Source organism: Molothrus ater, chromosome Z (genome assembly GCF_012460135.2).
Source record: "Molothrus ater isolate BHLD 08-10-18 breed brown headed cowbird chromosome Z, BPBGC_Mater_1.1, whole genome shotgun sequence".
NCBI lineage: Eukaryota > Metazoa > Chordata > Aves > Passeriformes > Icteridae > Molothrus > Molothrus ater.
In genome coordinates this window covers 65571616-65592992 of record NC_050511.2, presented here as the reverse complement: position 1 = coordinate 65592992, position 21377 = coordinate 65571616, and the positions used below count along the sequence as shown (strand labels likewise).

The window sequence follows — 21377 nt, the reverse complement described above, 5'->3', positions numbered from 1 at the left end:
CCTGCTGGTGTATCTGGTTACTCCTCGTCTATCACATCTAAAATCTCTTATCTCAGGCAACAAGAATTCCAAGGATGTTGCTCCTAGCCCTCAGCCCCACAGAGTCCTCACATTTATGTGTGGAGCCATATAAAAATAGAGAGAAATCTATTTTGAAGGACACTTTGCACTCCAGGTCTCTGAGGCATAACTGCGTGGAGCACACACACAACACAAAACCTTAAGGACTGTTTTTAGTGCCAGACCTTCAGCAGGTGGAGGCACACAGCAGATAATGCTTTGTAACAGCTCACCAATTTTCCATTTGGAAAATTGCAAAGCAAAGGGGTGACGTGGAGGGAAGATCTTCAGACTCTACAACTATTAAGTTATTCCAGACTACTACCATTATTGAAGAGCAGGTATTTATCTTTATTTTAGTTTCACTGCAGTTTGGACAGGAAATGCCAGATATGCTGGTGTCCTCATGAAAATGTGCTTTGATTAGAAATGGAGTTAAATTGTGCGTGTTTAACATTTATTTCTCTTGCACAGAAGGAAAGAAATTGTGTCCTGATAAAAACCCAAGAAGTTCCATGACCTTTTTTTTTCCTCCCCCTCCTTCCTATATTCTATGAAGAATTATATAATACAAAACTGGCACTTGACAATTACAAGTCAGCAACATCAGCTGCAGTCATGCCTTCAGTAGTAACTGAATACTTAAGTTTTCCCCATACATCACTTAATCACAGGTGGAATAAGCCTGCTTTTCTGGATGGTTTAGTGAAGACACAAAATTTTGTAAATTGTGGCTTCATAACTACATAGTGGTGGTTGTAGCTGTGTCAAAATAATGTTTTCAAAGGATGGTGTGTTGAACACTATTGGCATCCCAAACCAGGCAGGGGAAAACTAAAAAGGTTACTGACAAAGCTGTTCTCCCTACTCCCACCTTATTGTTTCCATTGAATTAGAGAGTATTTTCAAATTCTAGGTTAGTTTTGTGCACAGAGCTGCATTTAAGAGAAATCTGAAAAAAAAAAGAAAGATGTGGCTGCCTCCAAAACTCTATAAAACCAAATGAAATTTCCAATGAAACCACGGGTGACAAATCTGCATGCGTTATTTGAGGACTTGGCTTTGTGTCTCTGCTTGATTCATTCATGCACGTTCTTGAAGTGAAGCTCAACCCAGCACTCCAAAATCAGTCACAATCTGGCTTCAGGAGTGATTATCTCACATTCCTAAAAAGTTCTGTTAGTGTGGGGTAAGAACAGGGCATTTAATCAGTAAAATTGCTTGGGTTTTAGCTGGATTCATCAGGCAGCTCTGGACGAGGTAAATGAACCACAGCATCAAAATGCAGCTGTAGAGAGGACTTAAGAACAGACAACTACAGAATTAATATGACTTCAGAGTAACTTTTTAATCCCAATTAAAAGTGCATCATAAATAGCTTTTGTCTAAGCAGATATTCAGAAGTTTTACAACAAAGGTAAGGACTACAGTACCAAAACTTAGGAAGAAATACTTTTATTTTCTCAGCTACTGTTCAGAAAGCCCTGAGGAAACTGATCCCCAAATCCCTAAGAGATCTGCAGCAGAGAAGCTGAGAAGCACTCTGTGCAGACAGCTCCCGGTAGTACTTGGTAGAAAACGAGGCACAACATACCTAGGCAGCTTGCTCAGGTCACACCTCCTCAACACCACATGAATTCCATGTATTCTTCCCTTTTGGCAGCTACTACAAAGAGAGACATGATTCTCCCTGGCAAGTATCCCGCTATTGGACAGGTAACAGTTTTTGCTAGCATGTAAGGTCAGACACCTGTTGTTCATCAGAAGTCACAAAAACACTGTTTCACTGCTGGAGAAAAACGGGAACAGCATGACTAGTAAGGCTTCAAACACAGCAGCCATAAATCCCTCAGTCACTCAGCATACAAAGTTACAAATGAACAAAGCTACTAGCTTTTTTTTTTTTTTTTTGCCTTATTTTTTTTTACAAAGAACAAGCTCAACAGACTTTAATTCAAATACATTTATAATAAGTAAACATTTCAAAATCAAAATTGGAGGGAGTGGACTGAAACACCCAGACATTCTTGCTTTACTCTCTACCCTCCTAGAGAAGGAATGGTTATTTCTCAGAGCAGTTTGATCAGTACAGAAGACTCCCACAAACTAAAAGCTTTTGTCTTAGTTAGGTATCAGCTATGTAGTAAAAGTACATTCAAGAAGTCCTTGTATCAATTTGGTGTTTTTCAAGTACCTGACAGCTGGTCCTTTTACAGATAACAAACAGCCCCTTTTGGCATGCAGTGTTAAACCAAAATCCATCTCTCCCAGTTCACAGACAAACTGAGAATCCTATTTAGATGATGTTTACTAGCTGACTCAGGTGTTTATGTTAACTTCTTTAAAATGAAAACATTATGAAAGACTTATTTCCTATTTAGCAGTATCACATCTCCTATTGATAGATTTGGGTTGTGCTACTGATCATTTAGACGACATTCACCTCAGAAATTTTAAAAGAATAAAATCTGAATAATTAAAATACACACTATCTGGAAAAATATCACAGATGTATAACAATAGAAAAAAAAAAGTAAAAGGCTTTAATACATTTCATTGTTTTGTGCAGATATTTTTACAGACTATGGCCAATCAATGAAGAAATGAAATACAAATTTTTCAGTCTTTTTAGCTCGTTTTTCAAGACACTTGACTTGTACTTTGAGCTTAAGTAGTAGCTAAGTAGTTAATCCACTGATAAACAAACTCAGCAGAAAATAATTTTTTAGTTGTACCACTAAATCATTAAAATCATTAATATCATTAGTAGTACAGGAATTCAGTGCTGTACCACTAATAATATTTTTTCCTGGTTACTGTAGAGGTAAATTTGTAATCCAGGTAATTGGACTACAACAGTAGAAAAATCAAACTATCCCCATGTTGTGTTCAGGTAACGTTGCACAGAACAGCTTTAGATTAAATTTACATTTGTTTTTATTCGTAGTATTGCAATGATGGGCAAAATTACCTCTAAAAGTAAACATGTATAAAAAAAAAAGTTGTTAACATTTTATGATGACTAAACAAAATAAATGATAAGTAGGTATGGAGAAGTAAGATTCAAAACTCTGTAACCAGAGTTTTATTTTCAATATAAAGTTTCGAGTGTCAATTTTTTTTTACATTGGAATAAATTCATAGTTTGCTTGATATATCAAGTTTTGAACTTCTCATCCTTATAAAGTGAATAAATCCCCAAAAGTCCTTACTTAACAGAAATAGCTTGAACACTACAATCTACTCAAGAGCAACAGAACACTTATAGCTGTACTATAAAAGCTGGTTCAACAGAGTTGGGAAGGTGAAATTTGATTTGATAAATTCTCATTGCAGCAGACAAAAATGAAGCTTGCATTTTGTTTGCTGGCAGAAAAAGAATATTCAACTCACTAGAGTGCATATAACAAAACCAAACATGCAATCTATTGCTTTTAAAACTTTTACTGCAAGATAACATTAAAAGAACAGTAATTAGGTATCTATATTTTTTTTTTTCCCAAAGAGAAAATATGTAAACAGGATAATAATTTTTTTCTGTATGTATATAGTTTCTCAGATCATTTCAGGGGGACAAAGGAGGGGGTGGTGTTTCTCAATAATCAGGACACTTTTAAATGTAATGGGTTTTCATTGCAAAAAAAAAAAGAAAAAAGCCAACACTGTTCTAATTCAGCATTAGACAAAAATACTGTGTTTCTTGCACTACTTTAACACAGCTGAAGAAAAAAAACCCGAATACCCCTATTTTGGCATTCAGGATTACATTTGCTCAGATCTTTTAGATTTCACAAAGCTGCTATCCAGTGTTGCCATGAAATACAGACTGTAAAATCTACGTAGCACAGGCTACTTCCAATGTCAATACTAAGTGGAAAGGAACATGAAGCAGTGCATTACACTACATTTCTGGAACTAGTACAGTAAGAGTGAAAACCTAGAAAAAGTTAACCTACAGTTTACAGAAGGAACTAATTATCTGCAGAAGCTGATTTTTTGGTTGTATATATATATTTTTTTTACACTGTGCGATTTTCTGCTAATTTAAAACAGACATTGAAAACTTGTTGCTTTCTTTGCTTTGTTTCCTATGTTCTCCCTTCCACCCACCCCCTATATTCCATACACCAAGCATTATGAATGTAAGCCCAAATATCCTAGACAATCCAGTGAACAGAGTTAGTGTAATGCACTGGTGTGAGGTGTGAAATAGAAAAAAAAAAAAAAATTTTCTCTCAGTCTTCGTCGAAGTTCTGCTGTAGAAGAAAGTTGGCAGCCAGGTTTTCATTCTTCTCACAAGCGAAATATGCCTGTATCACGAGTCCTTCAGGAAATCCCAATGCCTTTAACTGAAGAAAAGAAACATATTTAGGAAGTGCATTTTGCATGTTAGGCTTCTTTGTATGTCTTTGTGTCTTGAGATGTCACTTAAGCAATTACTGCCTTCTTGAAAATAACACTGCTGCCTAGCTCAATGCAGATTTTAGCAAGTAAAAAATAAGGTGCTGCCTCTGCCTTTAGGATCCTCACTTGAAAAAGTGATTGGATTAAGTCTGATGAACCACCATAAAAACTTGTCACTTCTTTAGAGACACAGTAAGCCTAAAGCAGACCTGGGTCACAGTATTGCCATGAAGTAAAGGCAAGTTGCACTGCTGCAGGGGAAAAAAAAAAAAAAACAACTTCAAACAATGCTCACTTTAAGCAATTATACAAAGCTCCAAAGGACTTTTAACAAAAAATTGCCTGGAACAAAAGCTCCCAGCCTGTGATCTTTAGTAGGCTGTCCAGCACATCACATTAGGCCATATTTTGAATTGTTTATCTTAAAAAATTAACTACACACTGCAGCCAAGACAAGTAAGCTGAGAGCAATCTGGTTTTCAGAAGTCAAGGAATTAATTAACGTCTGGAACACTGCAACAAGAGGGCATGAGAACATCAGAGAAGAACTTATTACTGTGCCAAGGGTTTAGCCAGCACTTGGAGGCACTCAGCAAATGAATTCTTGTTTTAGCCAAAGGCAAATACAGTCCACTATTTGGAGATTTTCTTAAAATCCTCACAGCACCTGCAAGGCATTTCATGTATGGGGCAGATCAAATAACTATGAGAAAAACTGCATCCTATTATCCCTCACAAGCCATTCTTAGATTTTACTTCCAACCCACAGACAACATGAAGGCATCAGCTGCAATACCAAGACACTTAAATTTTGAGGTTTGTCTTTCATGAGAAAGACAAAGAGAAAGAAGCGTACGGATCTCTGCTGGGCTTCAGAAGAGACAGTAGAGGTAATAATAAAGTTCTACTGCATAAAATGACTTTAAAAGGAAATGCAACAGACTAAAGATGATGACCTGTGAATAAGTACATGGACAAATAGTTTTATTAGACTAATTTTATTATTTGCCAATTTCCTCAAGATCTAGAGAACTGACACCTATATTCAAATAGGCATCTTCTAATGATCCTTACTTAAACTTTTGTTTTGCTAGATGAAAAAACATTGTCTTTGGAGTACCAAACCACTACCACAGTATGATAAAACTCGTGCAATCTGTCCTGAAAAAAATCTCAGAGGCATTGCCATCTATGCAAAACCATATTTGGTCAGTTACACAGTATTTATTAATGTAATATACTACCTCAGAGTATATTTTCATGCTTACCAGTACTTTTAGAAAATGGTAAATAACTAATTGTCATGGACAGACAACTGAGCAAAGTTTTGACTTCAACTAATCTACTTAACTATGAGTGTTCTTACTTTCCAACTACTTTGCAAACAGTGCTCAAGCAGCCAGGTCTTTGTACCTGGAGACCTGTCATGGCCTGATCTAGAACAGCACTGGCTGAGGCTTCTGCAAGAGGGATTACTTCCTGAATAATTCCTGAGGGAAACCCATTTCCATCATCAATTATCACAGGATGGTCTCAGATCACTTAAAATGCTCTGGCTCTTCTCGGTAAGACAGATTTAAGATATTTTAGACTCAACTGCTATAAAGCAAGAAAAGATATGATTTGAAACAAGGCTACAACAGCTGTGAAACGCCAAGTATGAAAAAACCAAACATGATGCAAGAACTACTGAGCTCAACAAAGTTTAAGTTAGGTAGGTCTTAAGCATGCACTGGCGTCAACACCCAACAGCAACAAGAATTTCAAAGAAGAAAGGCTCACCCTTTCTATAGCTTCCTTTTCCTGAGGTGTTACTTGAATGTAGTTCATATGAGCATTCCCAACATCTCCTATTCCTCCAGTGCTGGCACCATCATCACTGCCACTTAAACCTTGGCGAGACTCTAGAACTGGCTCATTCAACATGTGAATAAAATGTTCCTGGTGCTGGCTTATTTGCTGTGATGCACAGAACAGTAAAAGAAACACGTATGTTTAAGTAACTGAAGTTTAAGCGTGCCAAGAGACAAGTAAAAATATTTATTTTCAGAGAATTAAGAAGTCAAAGGGACGTGCAAGAAGTGCAGAGAAAAAAATTGTTATATCTGGCTATAAAAAGTGCAATTTTAATGTTTCAATTCAACTGCAGTGATCCTTCCCGCTTCCTCACCCCCCTCTGCACCTCTTATGAAGTCTCAAATTTGTATCCAATGTCACAGAAAATACATTCTGTACAGCAACAACCGCTGAAAAGCCAGCAATAGAATGTTGTAACTGCTAGTAACATATTATCCCAGACAACATCAACATATGACACTCTTGCAAAAGCTAAATCAGAATTAGTGAGCATTATTTTCTTGTTTTAAGGTCCACCTGCAGTAGTTGGGGGTTTTCCCTTCCAATTTGCTGTAGCAATGCTGGCAACAGAGAAGGATTTTGCTGGATAATTTGTCTCATCTGCTGGAACTGAGGCTGATTTCGTAAAAACTCAAGTGGGTGTCCTGAAAAAAAGATCAGTGAAATAACATGTTTTTTTAAAAAGTTATGAGAATCTTAATAAAATGCATACCTACACTGCAATTTTAGATAGAAACAGGACATGAAAGTGGATAACACACCACTCATTGAAGCATAAAAGAATTTGCTTCCTCAGTCTAGCTTTAAGGAAAACTTCTTTATTCTAAGATTAAACAATGCCTTTCCTTTTCACCCAGTCTTCTTTTAAGATCCAATAGCCTGGTCCTTATCTCCAACACTTTCCTCTGGATATCTCATCTCTGGTTCATCTCAATCAGACATCTACCCAATCCACTGCCTTGTCTCCTGTATCTTCAGCACCATTTCCAGACAGACCTTTCCTACCCCTTCATTAGGCTCCTTTCATGTATTTATCCATCTCCCTTTAAGAGGGAGATAAATACATGATAAATACCCTTCTCTTCAGCAGGCACCAGCCACTGTCAAAGTGCTGCACTGCTGAGTGAGGAGTCCTAGGTCATATATAGGTCTCTCCAGTGCTACACTTCATGGCTTAATTTCAGGTTTCTCCCTTGAAATCCCAGCTTCTGTGTGGGAAATATATTAATGCAGTCACAGTGGACAGTCCCCAGTCACTCAACGAGTAGAAAATCAGAGTTTAAGTGAGAGAAAACACAATCTGTGTTTTCTCATCTGTGGTCTTGCACTTCAGAATCCTGAATACTGAATTAAAGAAATTGTGCAAGTTCACTGCATTTTTAGAAAACTCTGCACATGACATACAAGAAGCCACCTCTCCCAAGAAAGTACCCACACCTGGAATTACCGCGTTAACAGCTCTTACCCAATTCCCTTCTGAAGAGCTCACAAGCACCTGGAACTTAAAAACTTACTGAAAAATAGATTGGTTAAGGGCACATTGTTTATCTCATCTTCTCCAATACAGCCTCTCTTACCTCCTAGTGAACTAGTAGTCGTGGGTATGGTTGCTACTGCTGCTGCCACTGCTGAAGACTGAGATGCACCAGTGCTTGGTGGTTGAGGGGGGTCAGCCACAGCCTGATTATCTCCAGGTATCCCCTAAAGCCACAGTTCACATGAGAATTACCCACAGAATGCTGACAGACACGTTTCAACTGCATGCAGTATTTGGGTTTCAGAATGAAGGGAAAAAAATAAAGAACTTAATGCTTTCACTACAAATACAAGGCAAGATTCCTGTGAGTTATGCATTTGTAACTGATAGAAAACACAGTGAAAAGATTAATTTTATTTTTTTGCAGGAAAAATGTGTGGTTTGTATAAAAAGGCAGAAAAGCATGCCCTACATCATTTTAAAACACACTTTGCCTGATTAAAAATACTTGCTTTGAATCCTGTTTAAAGATATTTGATGTGAATGAAAAAGTCAAACTAAATACACTGTTATACTATGCTATATTGTTGTGCAAAAGTGACATTACAGCAACAAACTGCAGTATAAAATGCTAACTAAGATTAACAATTCCATACAACTGGCAAGGAACTGAGAAGACATAGAACACAGCTCTTGGGACCTTTTTCCTCAATGAAAACCTGTAATTCATTATATCTTAAAGGTGAAAAGGTCTGTATATCACCCAACTTTAGGAAGTTTTAAAAAAATAGTTAACTTTTGCTTTTTGTTTATTTTTTATGTGCAAGCAACTTTATATAGGAACTGACTGCTCAGAGGCCTGAAATGGACAAAGCTAAAACACAATATTACAATAAACTAGAATGCTGGCTATACAACAATGATACCTCACTCTGCTACTTTTCTCCTGCATGGAAATCCTTCCTACCCTAATCCTGCCTTCCTCACTGGCACTGAACTCCTGTACCAAGTTTGTCCTTTTAATCTACCTTTCTGAAGCCTGGAAACTTACTCATGGGACAGACACAAAGAATATTATAACAAACCCTGTTGGAACAGCCCAGAGAAGTTACCCAAATGAGTGTCACCCAGTTGTGTTGGGGAACCACAAAATGTAAGGAACTGGGTGGGTGAAAATATTACAGAGCTACAGGGTAACCAGACAATGAAGAGGTTTGTCAAGCCTACCATAAAAATCACTGGTAGGTAATGTAGATTAAAAGTTCTGCTGTAACATGATCTTCACATGGTATGTTCATCATTACACCTGAACAGAAAGGATAAATATACAGGTAATATAGAGGGCACATCTGGAAAGGGAGAGTTGGACAGTGCTCCAAGCAATGCTCTTTGCCTTACCTGTTAATTAAGAAGCACATCAAGGTATAAATCACCTGATCATCAAGTGCACATTTAAGCCACTCAGGGGCATAAAAGCAAGATTTCCCTGTCATACACTTCATTACCTTCACATGGCTCAGTAAGCTCAGCACACATCCCTCCCTCTTCTGAGGGGGAGGAGGATTCCATTCATGGTATAATTCTGATGTAACCCTCCCTTATCAGTGGCTTACAGAGCACTGATTAAATACTTTTCCCATCAAAACAGTCATTTCTGGCAATCCAAGTATAATGTAACAATTTGGGTTAATCTTATGAAATTACTAGTTGATTTCACCTATTCACAGGCACACGTCATCACTGCAATCTCTGTCCAGATCAAACAACATGTGCTTGTTTAAACTCCTAAGTTTGCTCTTGAATGGAAGGACTGTGTAAACTAGTTCAAACAAATTTACTTAGAAATTATTTGTCATCTTGAACATCATCTTAACTCTTGAACACAAGCTTGAAGTACCCCTCTCCAAATAACAGAGACTGTGTACAGTTGCAATCAGACAATGCCAGTGAAGCATATGGACCTTGCTCACACGGCCACACAACAGAATAAAGCATGGCATTAAACCACACACAAGCCACTCTGAATGCAAACTCTGCTTGGACAGCAAAAAAGGCCACTGTTGCCTTATGGTGGATGAGACAATTGTTTACTGTTTAATGGAGCAGTACAGCGGTTTTTAGCTGACATTGCTCTCTGCAGGGCAATAATCACATCAGATCCAGCTTCTGCACAGAAAAGAGAACAAAATAGTTCCAGTTGGGAGGTACTTAAAATGATCATCTAGTCTCACTGACTGACCAATTCATGGCTGACCAAAAGTTAAAACCTTAAAGGGCATTGTCTAAGTGCCGCTGAAACACTGACAGATACAGGACGTTGACCACGTCTCTAGGAATTATGTTAAATATTTGACTATACTCACACTAAAGAAATGTTCCCTAAAAATAACCAAATAAGGTTACTGAAGAGATGACAAAACTCCTTCTTAACCAGAGGTTAGTAAATCCTTGGCCAAAAGAGAGATCTGAATGGAAATATCCCCAAAGATGAATCTGGTGCATAGAAAAAAAAAAAGATAATCTTTTGCAAGTCCTTCCACAAATGTAAGGATTACACCTATAATCCTCAGTGATCACGCCATGAAAACTGAAGAACTTGCCATCTGAATCATGGACAACAAGTGGACTCTTCAGGGCTCACTTGAGGAACAGCTGTGCTTTAATTAAGGTTTAAGCCCTTTCCAACACCTTACCCTCGCTGTACCCAGGTTCTTTAAACCTGGACAGTGTTGCTACACTTACAGATCTCAATGTCTTAATCCTAATCTGCAGATTATCTAAAAGATAGTGCTCATGGTAGTTTGGATGCAAGTAATGTAGAGAGAGGGTCAGAGAACAGTGTCCTCAACAGATCAGATCAATAGTAGCTAAAAAGAAACGTTTTGTGAAGCAGCAGGAGAGTAAGGAACATCTTCAGACCCCAGCAGATCCAGGGCAGTTATAAAGATCATTTACAGCAAAAGGATTCTTCTAGAAGGACAGCAAAAAGTCTGCCATCTAATACAGTCTCCAAGAGCAAGACCATTCCTCCCTACTCCCTTTTCCAGCAGGAGGAAGAAAAAAGAAAAGGTGTTTTCCAGGGAAGGATAACATGACACATAAAGGGACATCTTATATAACACAAGGACCCACTTTAGATACAGGACCTACTGAAGGACTAAAACTTAAGGAGTTAATTATAAGGGTATTATAATAAGGATAAAAATGCAAGGACTGCTCATAGGAGTCAATGCATTTGGCAGATATGCCATGTAGCTCCATCATGGGGATACTCTATCTCTATTCTGGAGCTCCTGAACAGAAATAAACAGAAATAAACTAGAGGAGGGGAATGCCAGAAACTGAGTGCACAAGAACTGCACGCTGTGTAGGACTACCACACACACAGCAGGCCAAACACTTAGGGGAGGCACTGAATTCGTGGTGTATTTACAGACCAGATGAACAGTAAACCCAACATTTCTACAACATGAAAAACAAATGTTTGAACTTGAGGACTTATGACAGAGAGTTGGGAGCTATTGCATTCACCCTTGTTTGGCCTAATGCTAGTTGGGAATTAAACTTTTCCTATCTTGAACTGAAAACATTTGTTGTCAATTTAAAATCTGAAGATTACAGTCTTGGGAACATTAACATAAGTAGGAAGCATGCCAGGGACTTGAAATTGTAACTACTGAAGGAAAACTTCATTAACAAAATTGAAGTTTTATAATTGGAGGGTAAAGATGCCAAATTTCTCATCGATCAATCAGAAATTCAATCCACATGTATTTTGCAAGGATTAGGTCAAGATACCTGGTTGCCAGATTTTAATAAAGTTCAGATCTGCTAAAAGGAAAAATCTCATCAGGGGAAAAATGGTGTGCCAGAGCAAAAATTAAATGTACCGGAAATACTGATTAAGCAACAAAATTAGACAGATTCTACGTGGTTACAATTCATCTGTCAGATTAAGGTATACAATAAGAAAAAATCCAAAAAGTCCAGGGTTTTCATTGAAGTGAAACTACACTTTTATTTCCTCTCTTGCCCATGAAGTTTGTTTAACCCTTCAAGCTTTATTTATCAAATGAAAATTCTTTATTTTCTAAAACACTGCTGAAATGAAAATGCCAGTTAAATTAAGCACAGTTCAAAAAAAAACCCTCTCAAACCTTTCTGTTTGTGAAGTATATTAAGAACACTGCATCATTAACAAAAACAGTGAACTGGAACCTAAGAATGGTGATGATATAGATACAAAAGTACAACTAATCAACTAATGCTGTCACTAAGAGGTGACACAAAACCATTGGCAGTTAAATCTATGTAACTGGACATACTTTACAGACATATCCATATCGATCAACAAAAAATGAAAGCAAAGTGGTAGAGGTGGTTAGGGATTACTTCAGTGTTTTCTATGACACACCACGTCTGTCAAAATGTCAATGTCATCTTTCCAGATGGCAAATGTCACAGTCAGTGACTGAGCAACGTTCAAAATAACACCAAAATCAAAGTGAAAGGTATTAAGTGGAAAAACAAAGGCACAGGTAAGGTAAGTGCTCACCATCAGAAGGTATTCCACTGCTCTGTCAGGGTTGTTGAAGCTGGCCCGCAGTGCTGCAATCACCTGCTCCCGCTCGTAGCCCATGGACATGATCTCAGTCACCATGTTCTCATAGGACTGACCAGTCACTAGAAGTCACAGGACCACCATTTTAAGGGAATAAGATGAAAATAATCACACACACACACAAAAAAAAAGTTTCAATGAGCAAGTGTAATTTCCACCTGAATTTCAGTTGTTCATTGAAAAGAGTACTTCATATTAAACAAGCCTTGGTTCTGTGGCTTTAATTCCAAATATATTCAGTGGTTTCATTATGAATTTGATTGGAAATAGTGAAGGGTAATGAAGATAATGTAAACTTCTACTGACAAAAGCAGTACTTGTGATACTTCTGTACTTGTAATTGAAATAATGTTCTCTCTTCAAGTTTTCATTTAAGGTCAAGGGCATCCTCACAGCTAATATTCAATTCCTGATGTAATCAAGATAAGTCTCCTGCAGCTCACATTTGGAAATGTATTAATTTGAAATCTGCCTGTCAAATTATTAGCCATTGAGGATTTTCCAAATAAAGACTTTCTGCTATGCTGTTGTTAGATAGATGACAATTAGTGATTAGATATTGCTATATATTGCTACATGTTGGTGATGATGATCACAGTAATTTAATCAACTTAATATGGACCAACTCAAATCATGCAGAAGACTTAAAAGTTGTATCTAGGAAACTCACTCAGGACTTCAATGGGGGTTCAGGAAATCAAGTTATCTCATTTAATTTTTCTCACTCAATTTAACATTTGACTAGACATCCATCACATCAAATCCCCCACCTCTTACAGCAAAAATGGATGAAAACTGTCCCACACCTGCAGCAATCAAGACAAAAGGCACACACACAATATATGGAACTATTTAAGGGCAAATGTTCACTACACTAATGTCACCGTAAGGACAATCAATATCTCTTTTCATAATCCCTTTAATATTCCTGCCACAAATGCAGACAGCAAATAGTACAATTACACCAAAAAAAAGTAGCTATTCTACCATACATTGTAATTGGGCAAATCATCAAGGTTATCTTCCTGGCAGGAAAAAAGCCACAAACAAACCTAGGCATTAAAATACCATCTCCTTCCTTGGATAAAGGTATTCCTGATCTCAGTGAAATCCTACTACTGACTGACTCTGCAACTAGCAAGTTAGTGACAGGAAAGCTAAACAATTAACAGCCATCATAAAAAACAACTAATTAATAATAATATTTAAAAAAAAAAACAGAGGAAATAAATACAAGAGCTACTCTGTTAAAGCAAGTAAGTTTTAATTAAAAGAACCAAAGAAAACATGATATTTTATTCCCTTAGGGAGAAGGTGTTTAACTCAAGCCAACATTAAAACAGACCCACTGTCTATTTCTTAACATGTGCTTCTAAACACTCAGTGGGTGTATGACTTAGGGCAGTATGCTCAAGAACAAGCAATAAAAACAGCCCTAGCCCAAGGGTACTTGTGCATTATCCATAAATAAAGGCTTTAAAAGCCTTGACTAATTTGACTATTTATTATTTGGGCTTCCAAGTAATAGTGCCAACCTGAGTTTAAGGAATGGTAAGTTCTTCATGTCTTCATAGAGAACTACAAGATCATTCATTTCACATCTACCTGCACTTTTTCAAATGTGAAATAAAAAAATCACCTAAACTTTTCTCTTAAGATACATACTTCTATACTTCTATCTTCAGGGAAGCAAAAAAGCCAAGCCAATAATTGTCCCAACACAATGATTTTGCTACTTTTGCTCACATTCTTCCTTACACAGCACTAGTTTACCCTTACTACTCCTAAAAAACTAACCAAGCAGACAGAACACCTGTTGATCTAATTAGTTACTACTTGAACACTTCTGTATTGCTTTTTCAATATAAGCATGGTAGAGGCTAGAAGATTTGACACAGGAGAAAGATGCAAAAAGGCTGGCTAGCTCCTGTAGCACAGGCTGCTACATAAGGCATAATTAAAAGCCAAAGGAGGAAAACAGAATTACTGAAAATGTAGGTGCATGTACTCCATACAGTCTACTTCATAAGCTGTGCAAGAGCGAGACCAAGAATAATAATTCAGAAGTTGCACACCAGCAATGTCATGATACAGAGTCAGGCCTATCTGTCCCTAGTGCTAGTGGAAATGTTTGAGGTCAATGCTGAATTGATTCTGCTCTTTCCTTTTATCTTTCAAGCAACGTTTTAAAGCTGGATTAACTCTCAAATCCAGTTCATCACACTCCCCACAATAATTCTCGTCCTATGCCCTAAAGAAATCTTAGGCTGCTCCTGTGAAAGATGTGGTTGCACAAGGACTGCAAGACATGCAGATCTTCATGGAGCACACAAAGCCACATCACTTTTCAGCATTTAACTGAAAACAACAGCAAATCATAGAAAACAATCCCTGTTTTTAAAGCAGAGTCAATTAATTTCAGACAATGTAATTGAGAAGCCACAGTTAGAATATGTGTCGGATCCAACTTAGGATGTGAAAACATACTCCATCAATTTGTGCAAGCAAATTCCCTTCAGGACAGTTTTTAAAGAAAAAGAACAACGGAGTTCATGCCTATTGTCCTTGAAAATTTATTGGTTGACAACACTCACAGTATGCTTACCCAGAAAATCACACTCAATACCTCTTATTCCCAAACACGTTAGGTACACATGGGTTTACTCCATCAGACACCAACCAAAGAACTCCAATACAAAATGGATCATGAGGTGATGCTCTTGAAATATTTTGGGTTTCTTTTCCCCAACTTTGAAGAGATTTTAATCAAGACCACCAGCTTCATTTAACTTGCTGATCAACACTGTTAACATGAGTGTTGGTGATGACATCATCTTGGCCACTAAGATAATATGAATGGTTAAGGAACCATCTTTGGGAACACCAATCACTTCAGCCAGTTTAGTTTTAGTGTTACATTTTTGTCTCCTGTCTCCTCTATCAGCTATTTTGGATCATGCAATTTAAAACAGTATGTCACACCTAAGATCTAAGCTGCAGCTGGACAGACTAAATCTAGTAGCTACCACTAAGTCATGTAAAATATTACTGCTGCTTCTAAATCACCCTGAGCTGCTTAATTTACAGCACCTGCCTCCAATATATCCACATGAAAATGTAAGTGAAACTCTTTACTTGGTTTCACTCTTTGTACCAAATTGGAGCTTCATATTTAAAGACAAAAGACAGAATAAAAACCCCACCTCCTCCTTATTTCTGTACCTGAATTTGTTACACTCCAAAACAACCCAAAAATTTCAGTAGGAGTAAGGAGTTGTGGGTTTGCCTAATAATTTCCTAGCTACCCAAATCAGCATAAATGATGGGCAGAGCTTCCTGTTGTCTTTATTCTGTCTATTTCACTGAGAAACAAAGATAATTTAAACTGTCAAAATAAGAGTAAGTTGACTGTAAATACATGGAGGCATGTATTTTATTCTCAGCAGCAGATCTGGTGAATTTATCTAATCTTAATGTGTCAAAAGCAAAGTACTTTCAAAGCTGAAACAAGTGAATAATAAAGGCAGCCATTCTACCAGCCCTGCACGCTGGTGTGCCAAAATGAAAAGCACACACATATTTACATCTAGTCTCCTATTCAAGCTGCTTCTAAGTGAATAGTTAGAAGAGAAATTAAAGCAAAGGGGGGAAAAAAGCAGGAGTGCAAGGATCTTCCTTTTACACAATAAAAATATATAAAGGGAAATATTCTTCAGTAAAGAAGAATATTGAAGCTGGTTCCAAGATATCAACCTCAGGTCTTGAAGCTGGTTCCAAGATATCAACTTCAGGTCTTAGAGAAGAGTACTTTGATTACAACTTTAACAATGACAGATACAGAAGAAAATGTCAACATCTGCTAATCCGTCATGTTTCTGCTGCACCAAAATAATGTCTACATTAAAAAAAAAAAACTCTCCACTTACCAAGTGCACTTATAGCATCCTCAAAAAGATTTGATCGAGATGTATCACCTGTTGTACTGTAAGATGAAGACAAGTGCAATGGTAATTACAAAACTTTGGAAAACTTCCTGTTTTTCAAAAAAAAACAAGAAAAAGAAAAAAAAAAAAAAGCAGCAGCAGCTGTAACTCTAATAGCCCCTTTTGTTTCTAAAAAACCAACAGAGCTTTCCAAAGAGCTCGCTTTTGGTCCTATAGTGAGAATAGATTTTTACAAACTTACAATGCTAGCATTTTTAAAACAAGGCCAACCTTCCCCCGCTACCCCCCAGAAGTTTGGCTCTTGCCCATCTGCTCAGGGATTAGCCATCTGCTTGCTTGAATGCTTTAAAGGGTGGGAGAACAAGGTGGATTTTCAAAAGCACACAGCAGTCTCACTAACTGCTTCCCCACAGCCACCAGCTTGACCTCAATGAGGACCCAAGGAGGCTGGTGGCAAGCACTTATTAAAACCTCAGTATACTGCTTTCTCAGGAATATAAACTGCTAACATTTGCAATTACTCCATCTCAAGTTATCAAAGTTGTAAAATTACGGGATTAAAGGCTCACCTCCATGAACAGCAAGGAACACAGAGGCACAACACTAGGCAGAGGAATACTAATTTTAATCAGCTACAGCCAAAGCTGCCCAGTTCCCAGGGCAGCAAAATTAAAGCATCAGCCCCCTGATCTCAGGGTGACACCCAGGGTGGGTCAGCAGGACTCCTTCAAGGGCATTACAGCCCATAGGGTGGTGCAACTCACTGTGGGGTGCCAGGAAAAAGTGCTGGGGGAAGAAATCCAGAGGAGGAACCAAAGGCAGGGAAAGGAAAGCTTAAGGCACCATGCAGAAGAAAAGGATGGGTCAAGAGAGCAAAAAGAGGAGAAAAAGGGCCAGTCATACATAAGAAACACTTGCCTGGCCGTGCTCTGCACCTCATCACCCACCCATCCTGTCTTTTTATTAAGTTCTGCTTCTAAAAATTTTTCATAGTGTGGGGTGTGTGTGTCTCCATTCTATATGCACGTATGTGGAATTCCAAGTGTTCACAGGGACAGGGAATTGTGAGATAGAGGGATCCAGACACCTGTGGAGCCAGCAACTGCTGAGACCAGTGTGGAAGTCTGAAGGCCAAGGACTGCAGCCAGTTCCTGGGTGAGCTCTCTGTGCGTGTGGGTGTGTGTGTGTGTGCGCATGTGCAGTGGGAATCTGAGTATCAGGGCCTGGAATGGGGTGGCAGGGCTCAGGCAGTCCCCATGCCCTGGTACCAAAAACTTGGCAACCTCTAAGGGGCCAGCTATCAAAAGAGAAATTCATATTTTTCATTTGAGTTTTGTACATTTTCATTTTGCAGTAGTGGGCTTGGCTCTAAACAGCCAGAGGGGGAGAGGATGTGGCTGATGTATCTTGCATGAGTGCTGGGATTTTTCCTGCCTGAGCTGACCTAAGCAGGCAGACATATATTTATAGGTATATCCATATTGTGTGTATATTTTGGGAATACACAGTCTTGATAACATGATAGACTTGAGGACTTGGAGCTGCAGAAGCCTCACATTTATCAGGCTACCAGAGCTGGCAACTCCTACCAGCAAGTGAAAGATCATCAGATTGATCTGAATGTTTTCAGAAGATGCCACTAAAAATCCAGCAAGGAACTTAGCAAGATCTCTGTAAGATCTGTGCAAGAAATAATTTGTTCCAACAAGAATGCTTCATTAGAATCTGTCAGTAGTTAAGATTTACAATCAAAAAAAGATCAAAGACAAAGCAGGACGCCAGCTGGCCTGGCCTTGGGTCAATAAATCTTGCCTTAGTAATTTAGCTTCTAAAGCAAATCAGAAGAAAACAGTATTCACTGTTTCAAGGCAGGTAATAACTTTGATGTCTATGTTAAATTATTTTGTTTCTCCCTGTCAAGTGTGTACACTGAGGGTCCCTTACTGCAGTTTTACAAAACTGCAATCTCTACATGAAAAACACTATTTCAGTACGACAGATTGATCTTTGAACCCACTGGACAAACTGAGCAGGGAAAAAAAAAAAAAGAAAATAACCCCACTCATTAGTATTTTTTAACAACTAAGTTAATTTGACTGATAAATGAAACTTCATTTGCATTCCATTTCTAAGAGATACCCGTTTCTCAGAACTGCAAAATTAAAACATCAATGTCTGTATTTAGTGCAAGAAATTTGTGATCAGTTTTTCAAGACATTAGGCAATTGCAAGTTTTGCTTTGTTATCATCAAATCAGTATTCATTGGTGGTTAAATACAATCACTTTAAAAATACTGTATTGTGCACCAGTATTCCCAGAAAAAACACATAAATAATTAAAAGCCAGAGCATGAAAAATGAAGATTTGATACTATGCAGCACTTCAGGGGCCATTAAATTCCAGTTAACAACATTTTAATCCCACACAGTACTTCAGCAACTTAAGCAAAAAAAGGCAACAGCATACAACAGGGATGAAACCTCTAAATTCCACTTGATTTTCTCAACTGTAGAAAATTGAGGTGATAAGTTTTCCCAGGTTTCACAATTAATTACCTGCAGATGGGTCAAAGAACATTCAGGGGAAAAAAAAAACCCAACCTTGTAGCTTTAAGGCATTACATGATTAAGAGCAATACCACATCCTACATTTTGGAAGAAAAAGCTCTTTGCAAAAATTAAGAGACTCATACAGCAATAAGGAATTTATGGTTTGACTCTGACCAACATCATCAAAAGCACAATCAGGTTATGAGCATGACAGGACACATTTCTCTTCAGAATTCAAGAGCTTTGTGAGCAGTAGACGCCCGCTGCAGGTGAATATCCTCAGCCTGAAAAGAAACTTGCACGATAGCAACTCTGAAATGCCTAACAAGAGCTCAAATCTTGTGTCATTTAACTCTCCCCTCCACAGGTTTGTTCCCAAGACCACACTTCCCACAGAAGGCACAAGCAAGAAGAGGTGCTTCTCACAATCAGTAATATCATACTTGAGTCAGAGACTGAAATTACAGTCAAGAAAGAAGAAAAATTATATAGAATGGAGAGAGTGACTGGCCTAACACCGTAATAAAAACTTAAAATCAAAACTAGAAGCAACAGAAAGAGGAACCCATTTTTGGAGGCTTATCCATACCTGTCAATTGATGATGGACTGAGAGCAGCTGGTGCCTCAGGTGGTTTTTCTTCTGGCTTCTCCTCTTTCGGAGCACTCACAGGTGCTGGTTCACAAGCCACTGCATCTGGTACTGGTGATGGAGGGACAGGAGCTGGCACAGGGGCAGGAACAGGGATTGGTGCAGCAACTGCTGTGGGAGCTGCAGTTGTTGAGCCAACAGTGGAAGTGGCATTTGACGGCTGAGTCACTCCAGCTGCTGCTTTGGGCTACAGGAGGACAAAAGAGTTCAGGCACAGAACAAAGATCATAAATCCACGGCTCTCTGAGTTCTGCTAAGACCATTTGTGTTTGCTGTCGCTGCCTCAACATCAAGCACAACATTAAAATGTTGCAAGACATTAATTCTCTCTCGCCCTTCACTGTGTTTAAACAAGCAACTGAGAGCGTCACTGAGGTACTCACACACCTGAGCGCTCACACTCTGAGGATAAAGTGAAATGCAAAGATCTAAATATTTACAGGCAACAATATTTTAAATACAAAAACAATCCTGTGTTTTACAAAAGCACATTTTCCAGAAGAAACCAAGAGAGTTGCCAAAAAACATCTGCAGAACAAGCATAAGCTTTTCTCACCACTCAGATGTGGAAAAAAGTGATTAGGACAGAAATCACATTTCATTATGTTTGCTGGAACACAAGATGAGAAAAAAAATTAAACTTCACCTGCAACATGTTTCGGTTATGCAATCTTTGCATTCAGAGCACTAAAATAACATCTCAAATACTTCAGTTCATGAAGTAAGCATCAAGGATACAGCAGAATGAAGGACTACCAAATTTACAGCAGAATATTTGGAGTGAATAATACTTGTATGCAATTGTGAAATAATCTTCACATCTCTAATGGCAACCTGAATTTTTCTTGGATGCAGTATTAATCCCATTATACAGAAATAGCCCCAAGGGCTTACAAAGCTGACCCCAATCTTTGCCTTTCCAAGAGAAATAGCTGAACTTTAACAAAACTACTTATTCAAGGTGCACCACCACTTTCAGACATTGCCTGCTTGAAGAAGAAAACATTTACTTCCTCCTTTTGTCTGCAAGGAGAGGTAAAGCTCAAGAATTAATAGCTTCCAACATGATGGGCAGAGCAAATAACATTTTAATAGGCACTCAGAGAAAAACACTGACACAGTAGGAATGCAAGGGGGGTTATTTTCTGCTGGATTCCTAAACCCTTAATGCAACAACGCCTGAGCATCAGACAAAGTTAGCAATCTCTGCCTACATGACTGGGCATGTCTTACCCACAACAGAATCAGGAAAGGGCAATTGAGCTCCAAGACTAGCAAAAAGATTGTAAGACTGAAGAAATGCCCAAAGTACAGGTCCTTTATTATCAGAATATACTGAATTTAGCAGTTCTTCACAGAGATCTGCCTTTAGAATCATAGAATTGTTGAGGAGACCTCTAAAATGATTGAAACTAACCCAGTACTGCCACACACACCACTAAACAGTGTCCCTAAGTATCACAGCCACACATTTTGTGAACACTTCCAGGAGTGGCAGTTGCACAACTTCTCTTCTGGAGCCTTCTGCTATCAAGAAAATGAAAAACTGGACTCTGACAACTCATCTGCACCTGTTTTCTTGTACTGATAAATGTCCCTGCAGCAAACCACAAATTAGGAAGCTGTTCATTCAGGAAGACAGCAACAACAGTTATTTTTAACAAGCCCACTGGTTTAATTATGTTTACTATTACTAGATAGAAATAAGGGCCATCAGAAAACATGTTTTCGTTGTTAGGAGGAGGAACTCGAGCTTCAAAATTAATTTAATATTCCAAAACACAAATGAAGCCAGTTTGATTCAGATCGCAATG

General features: G+C 38.2%; 1 protein-coding gene across 1 annotated transcript in view; it reads right to left on the bottom strand.

Moving 5' to 3' along the window:
• Positions 1–1389: 1389 nt before the first annotated feature.
• Positions 1390–21377, bottom strand: part of RAD23B (RAD23 homolog B, nucleotide excision repair protein) — a 35672-nt gene continuing 15684 nt past the window's right edge. The window contains exons 4-10 of the mRNA XM_036402888.2: positions 19503–19750; positions 16346–16401; positions 12354–12481; positions 7899–8022; positions 6838–6965; positions 6247–6423; positions 1390–4409 (exon numbers count right to left, since the gene is read on the bottom strand). Of these exons, the coding sequence (XP_036258781.1) occupies positions 4296–4409; positions 6247–6423; positions 6838–6965; positions 7899–8022; positions 12354–12481; positions 16346–16401; positions 19503–19750 (975 nt within the window). The 3' untranslated portion in view covers positions 1390–4295. The remainder of the gene's footprint in view (positions 4410–6246; positions 6424–6837; positions 6966–7898; positions 8023–12353; positions 12482–16345; positions 16402–19502; positions 19751–21377) is intronic.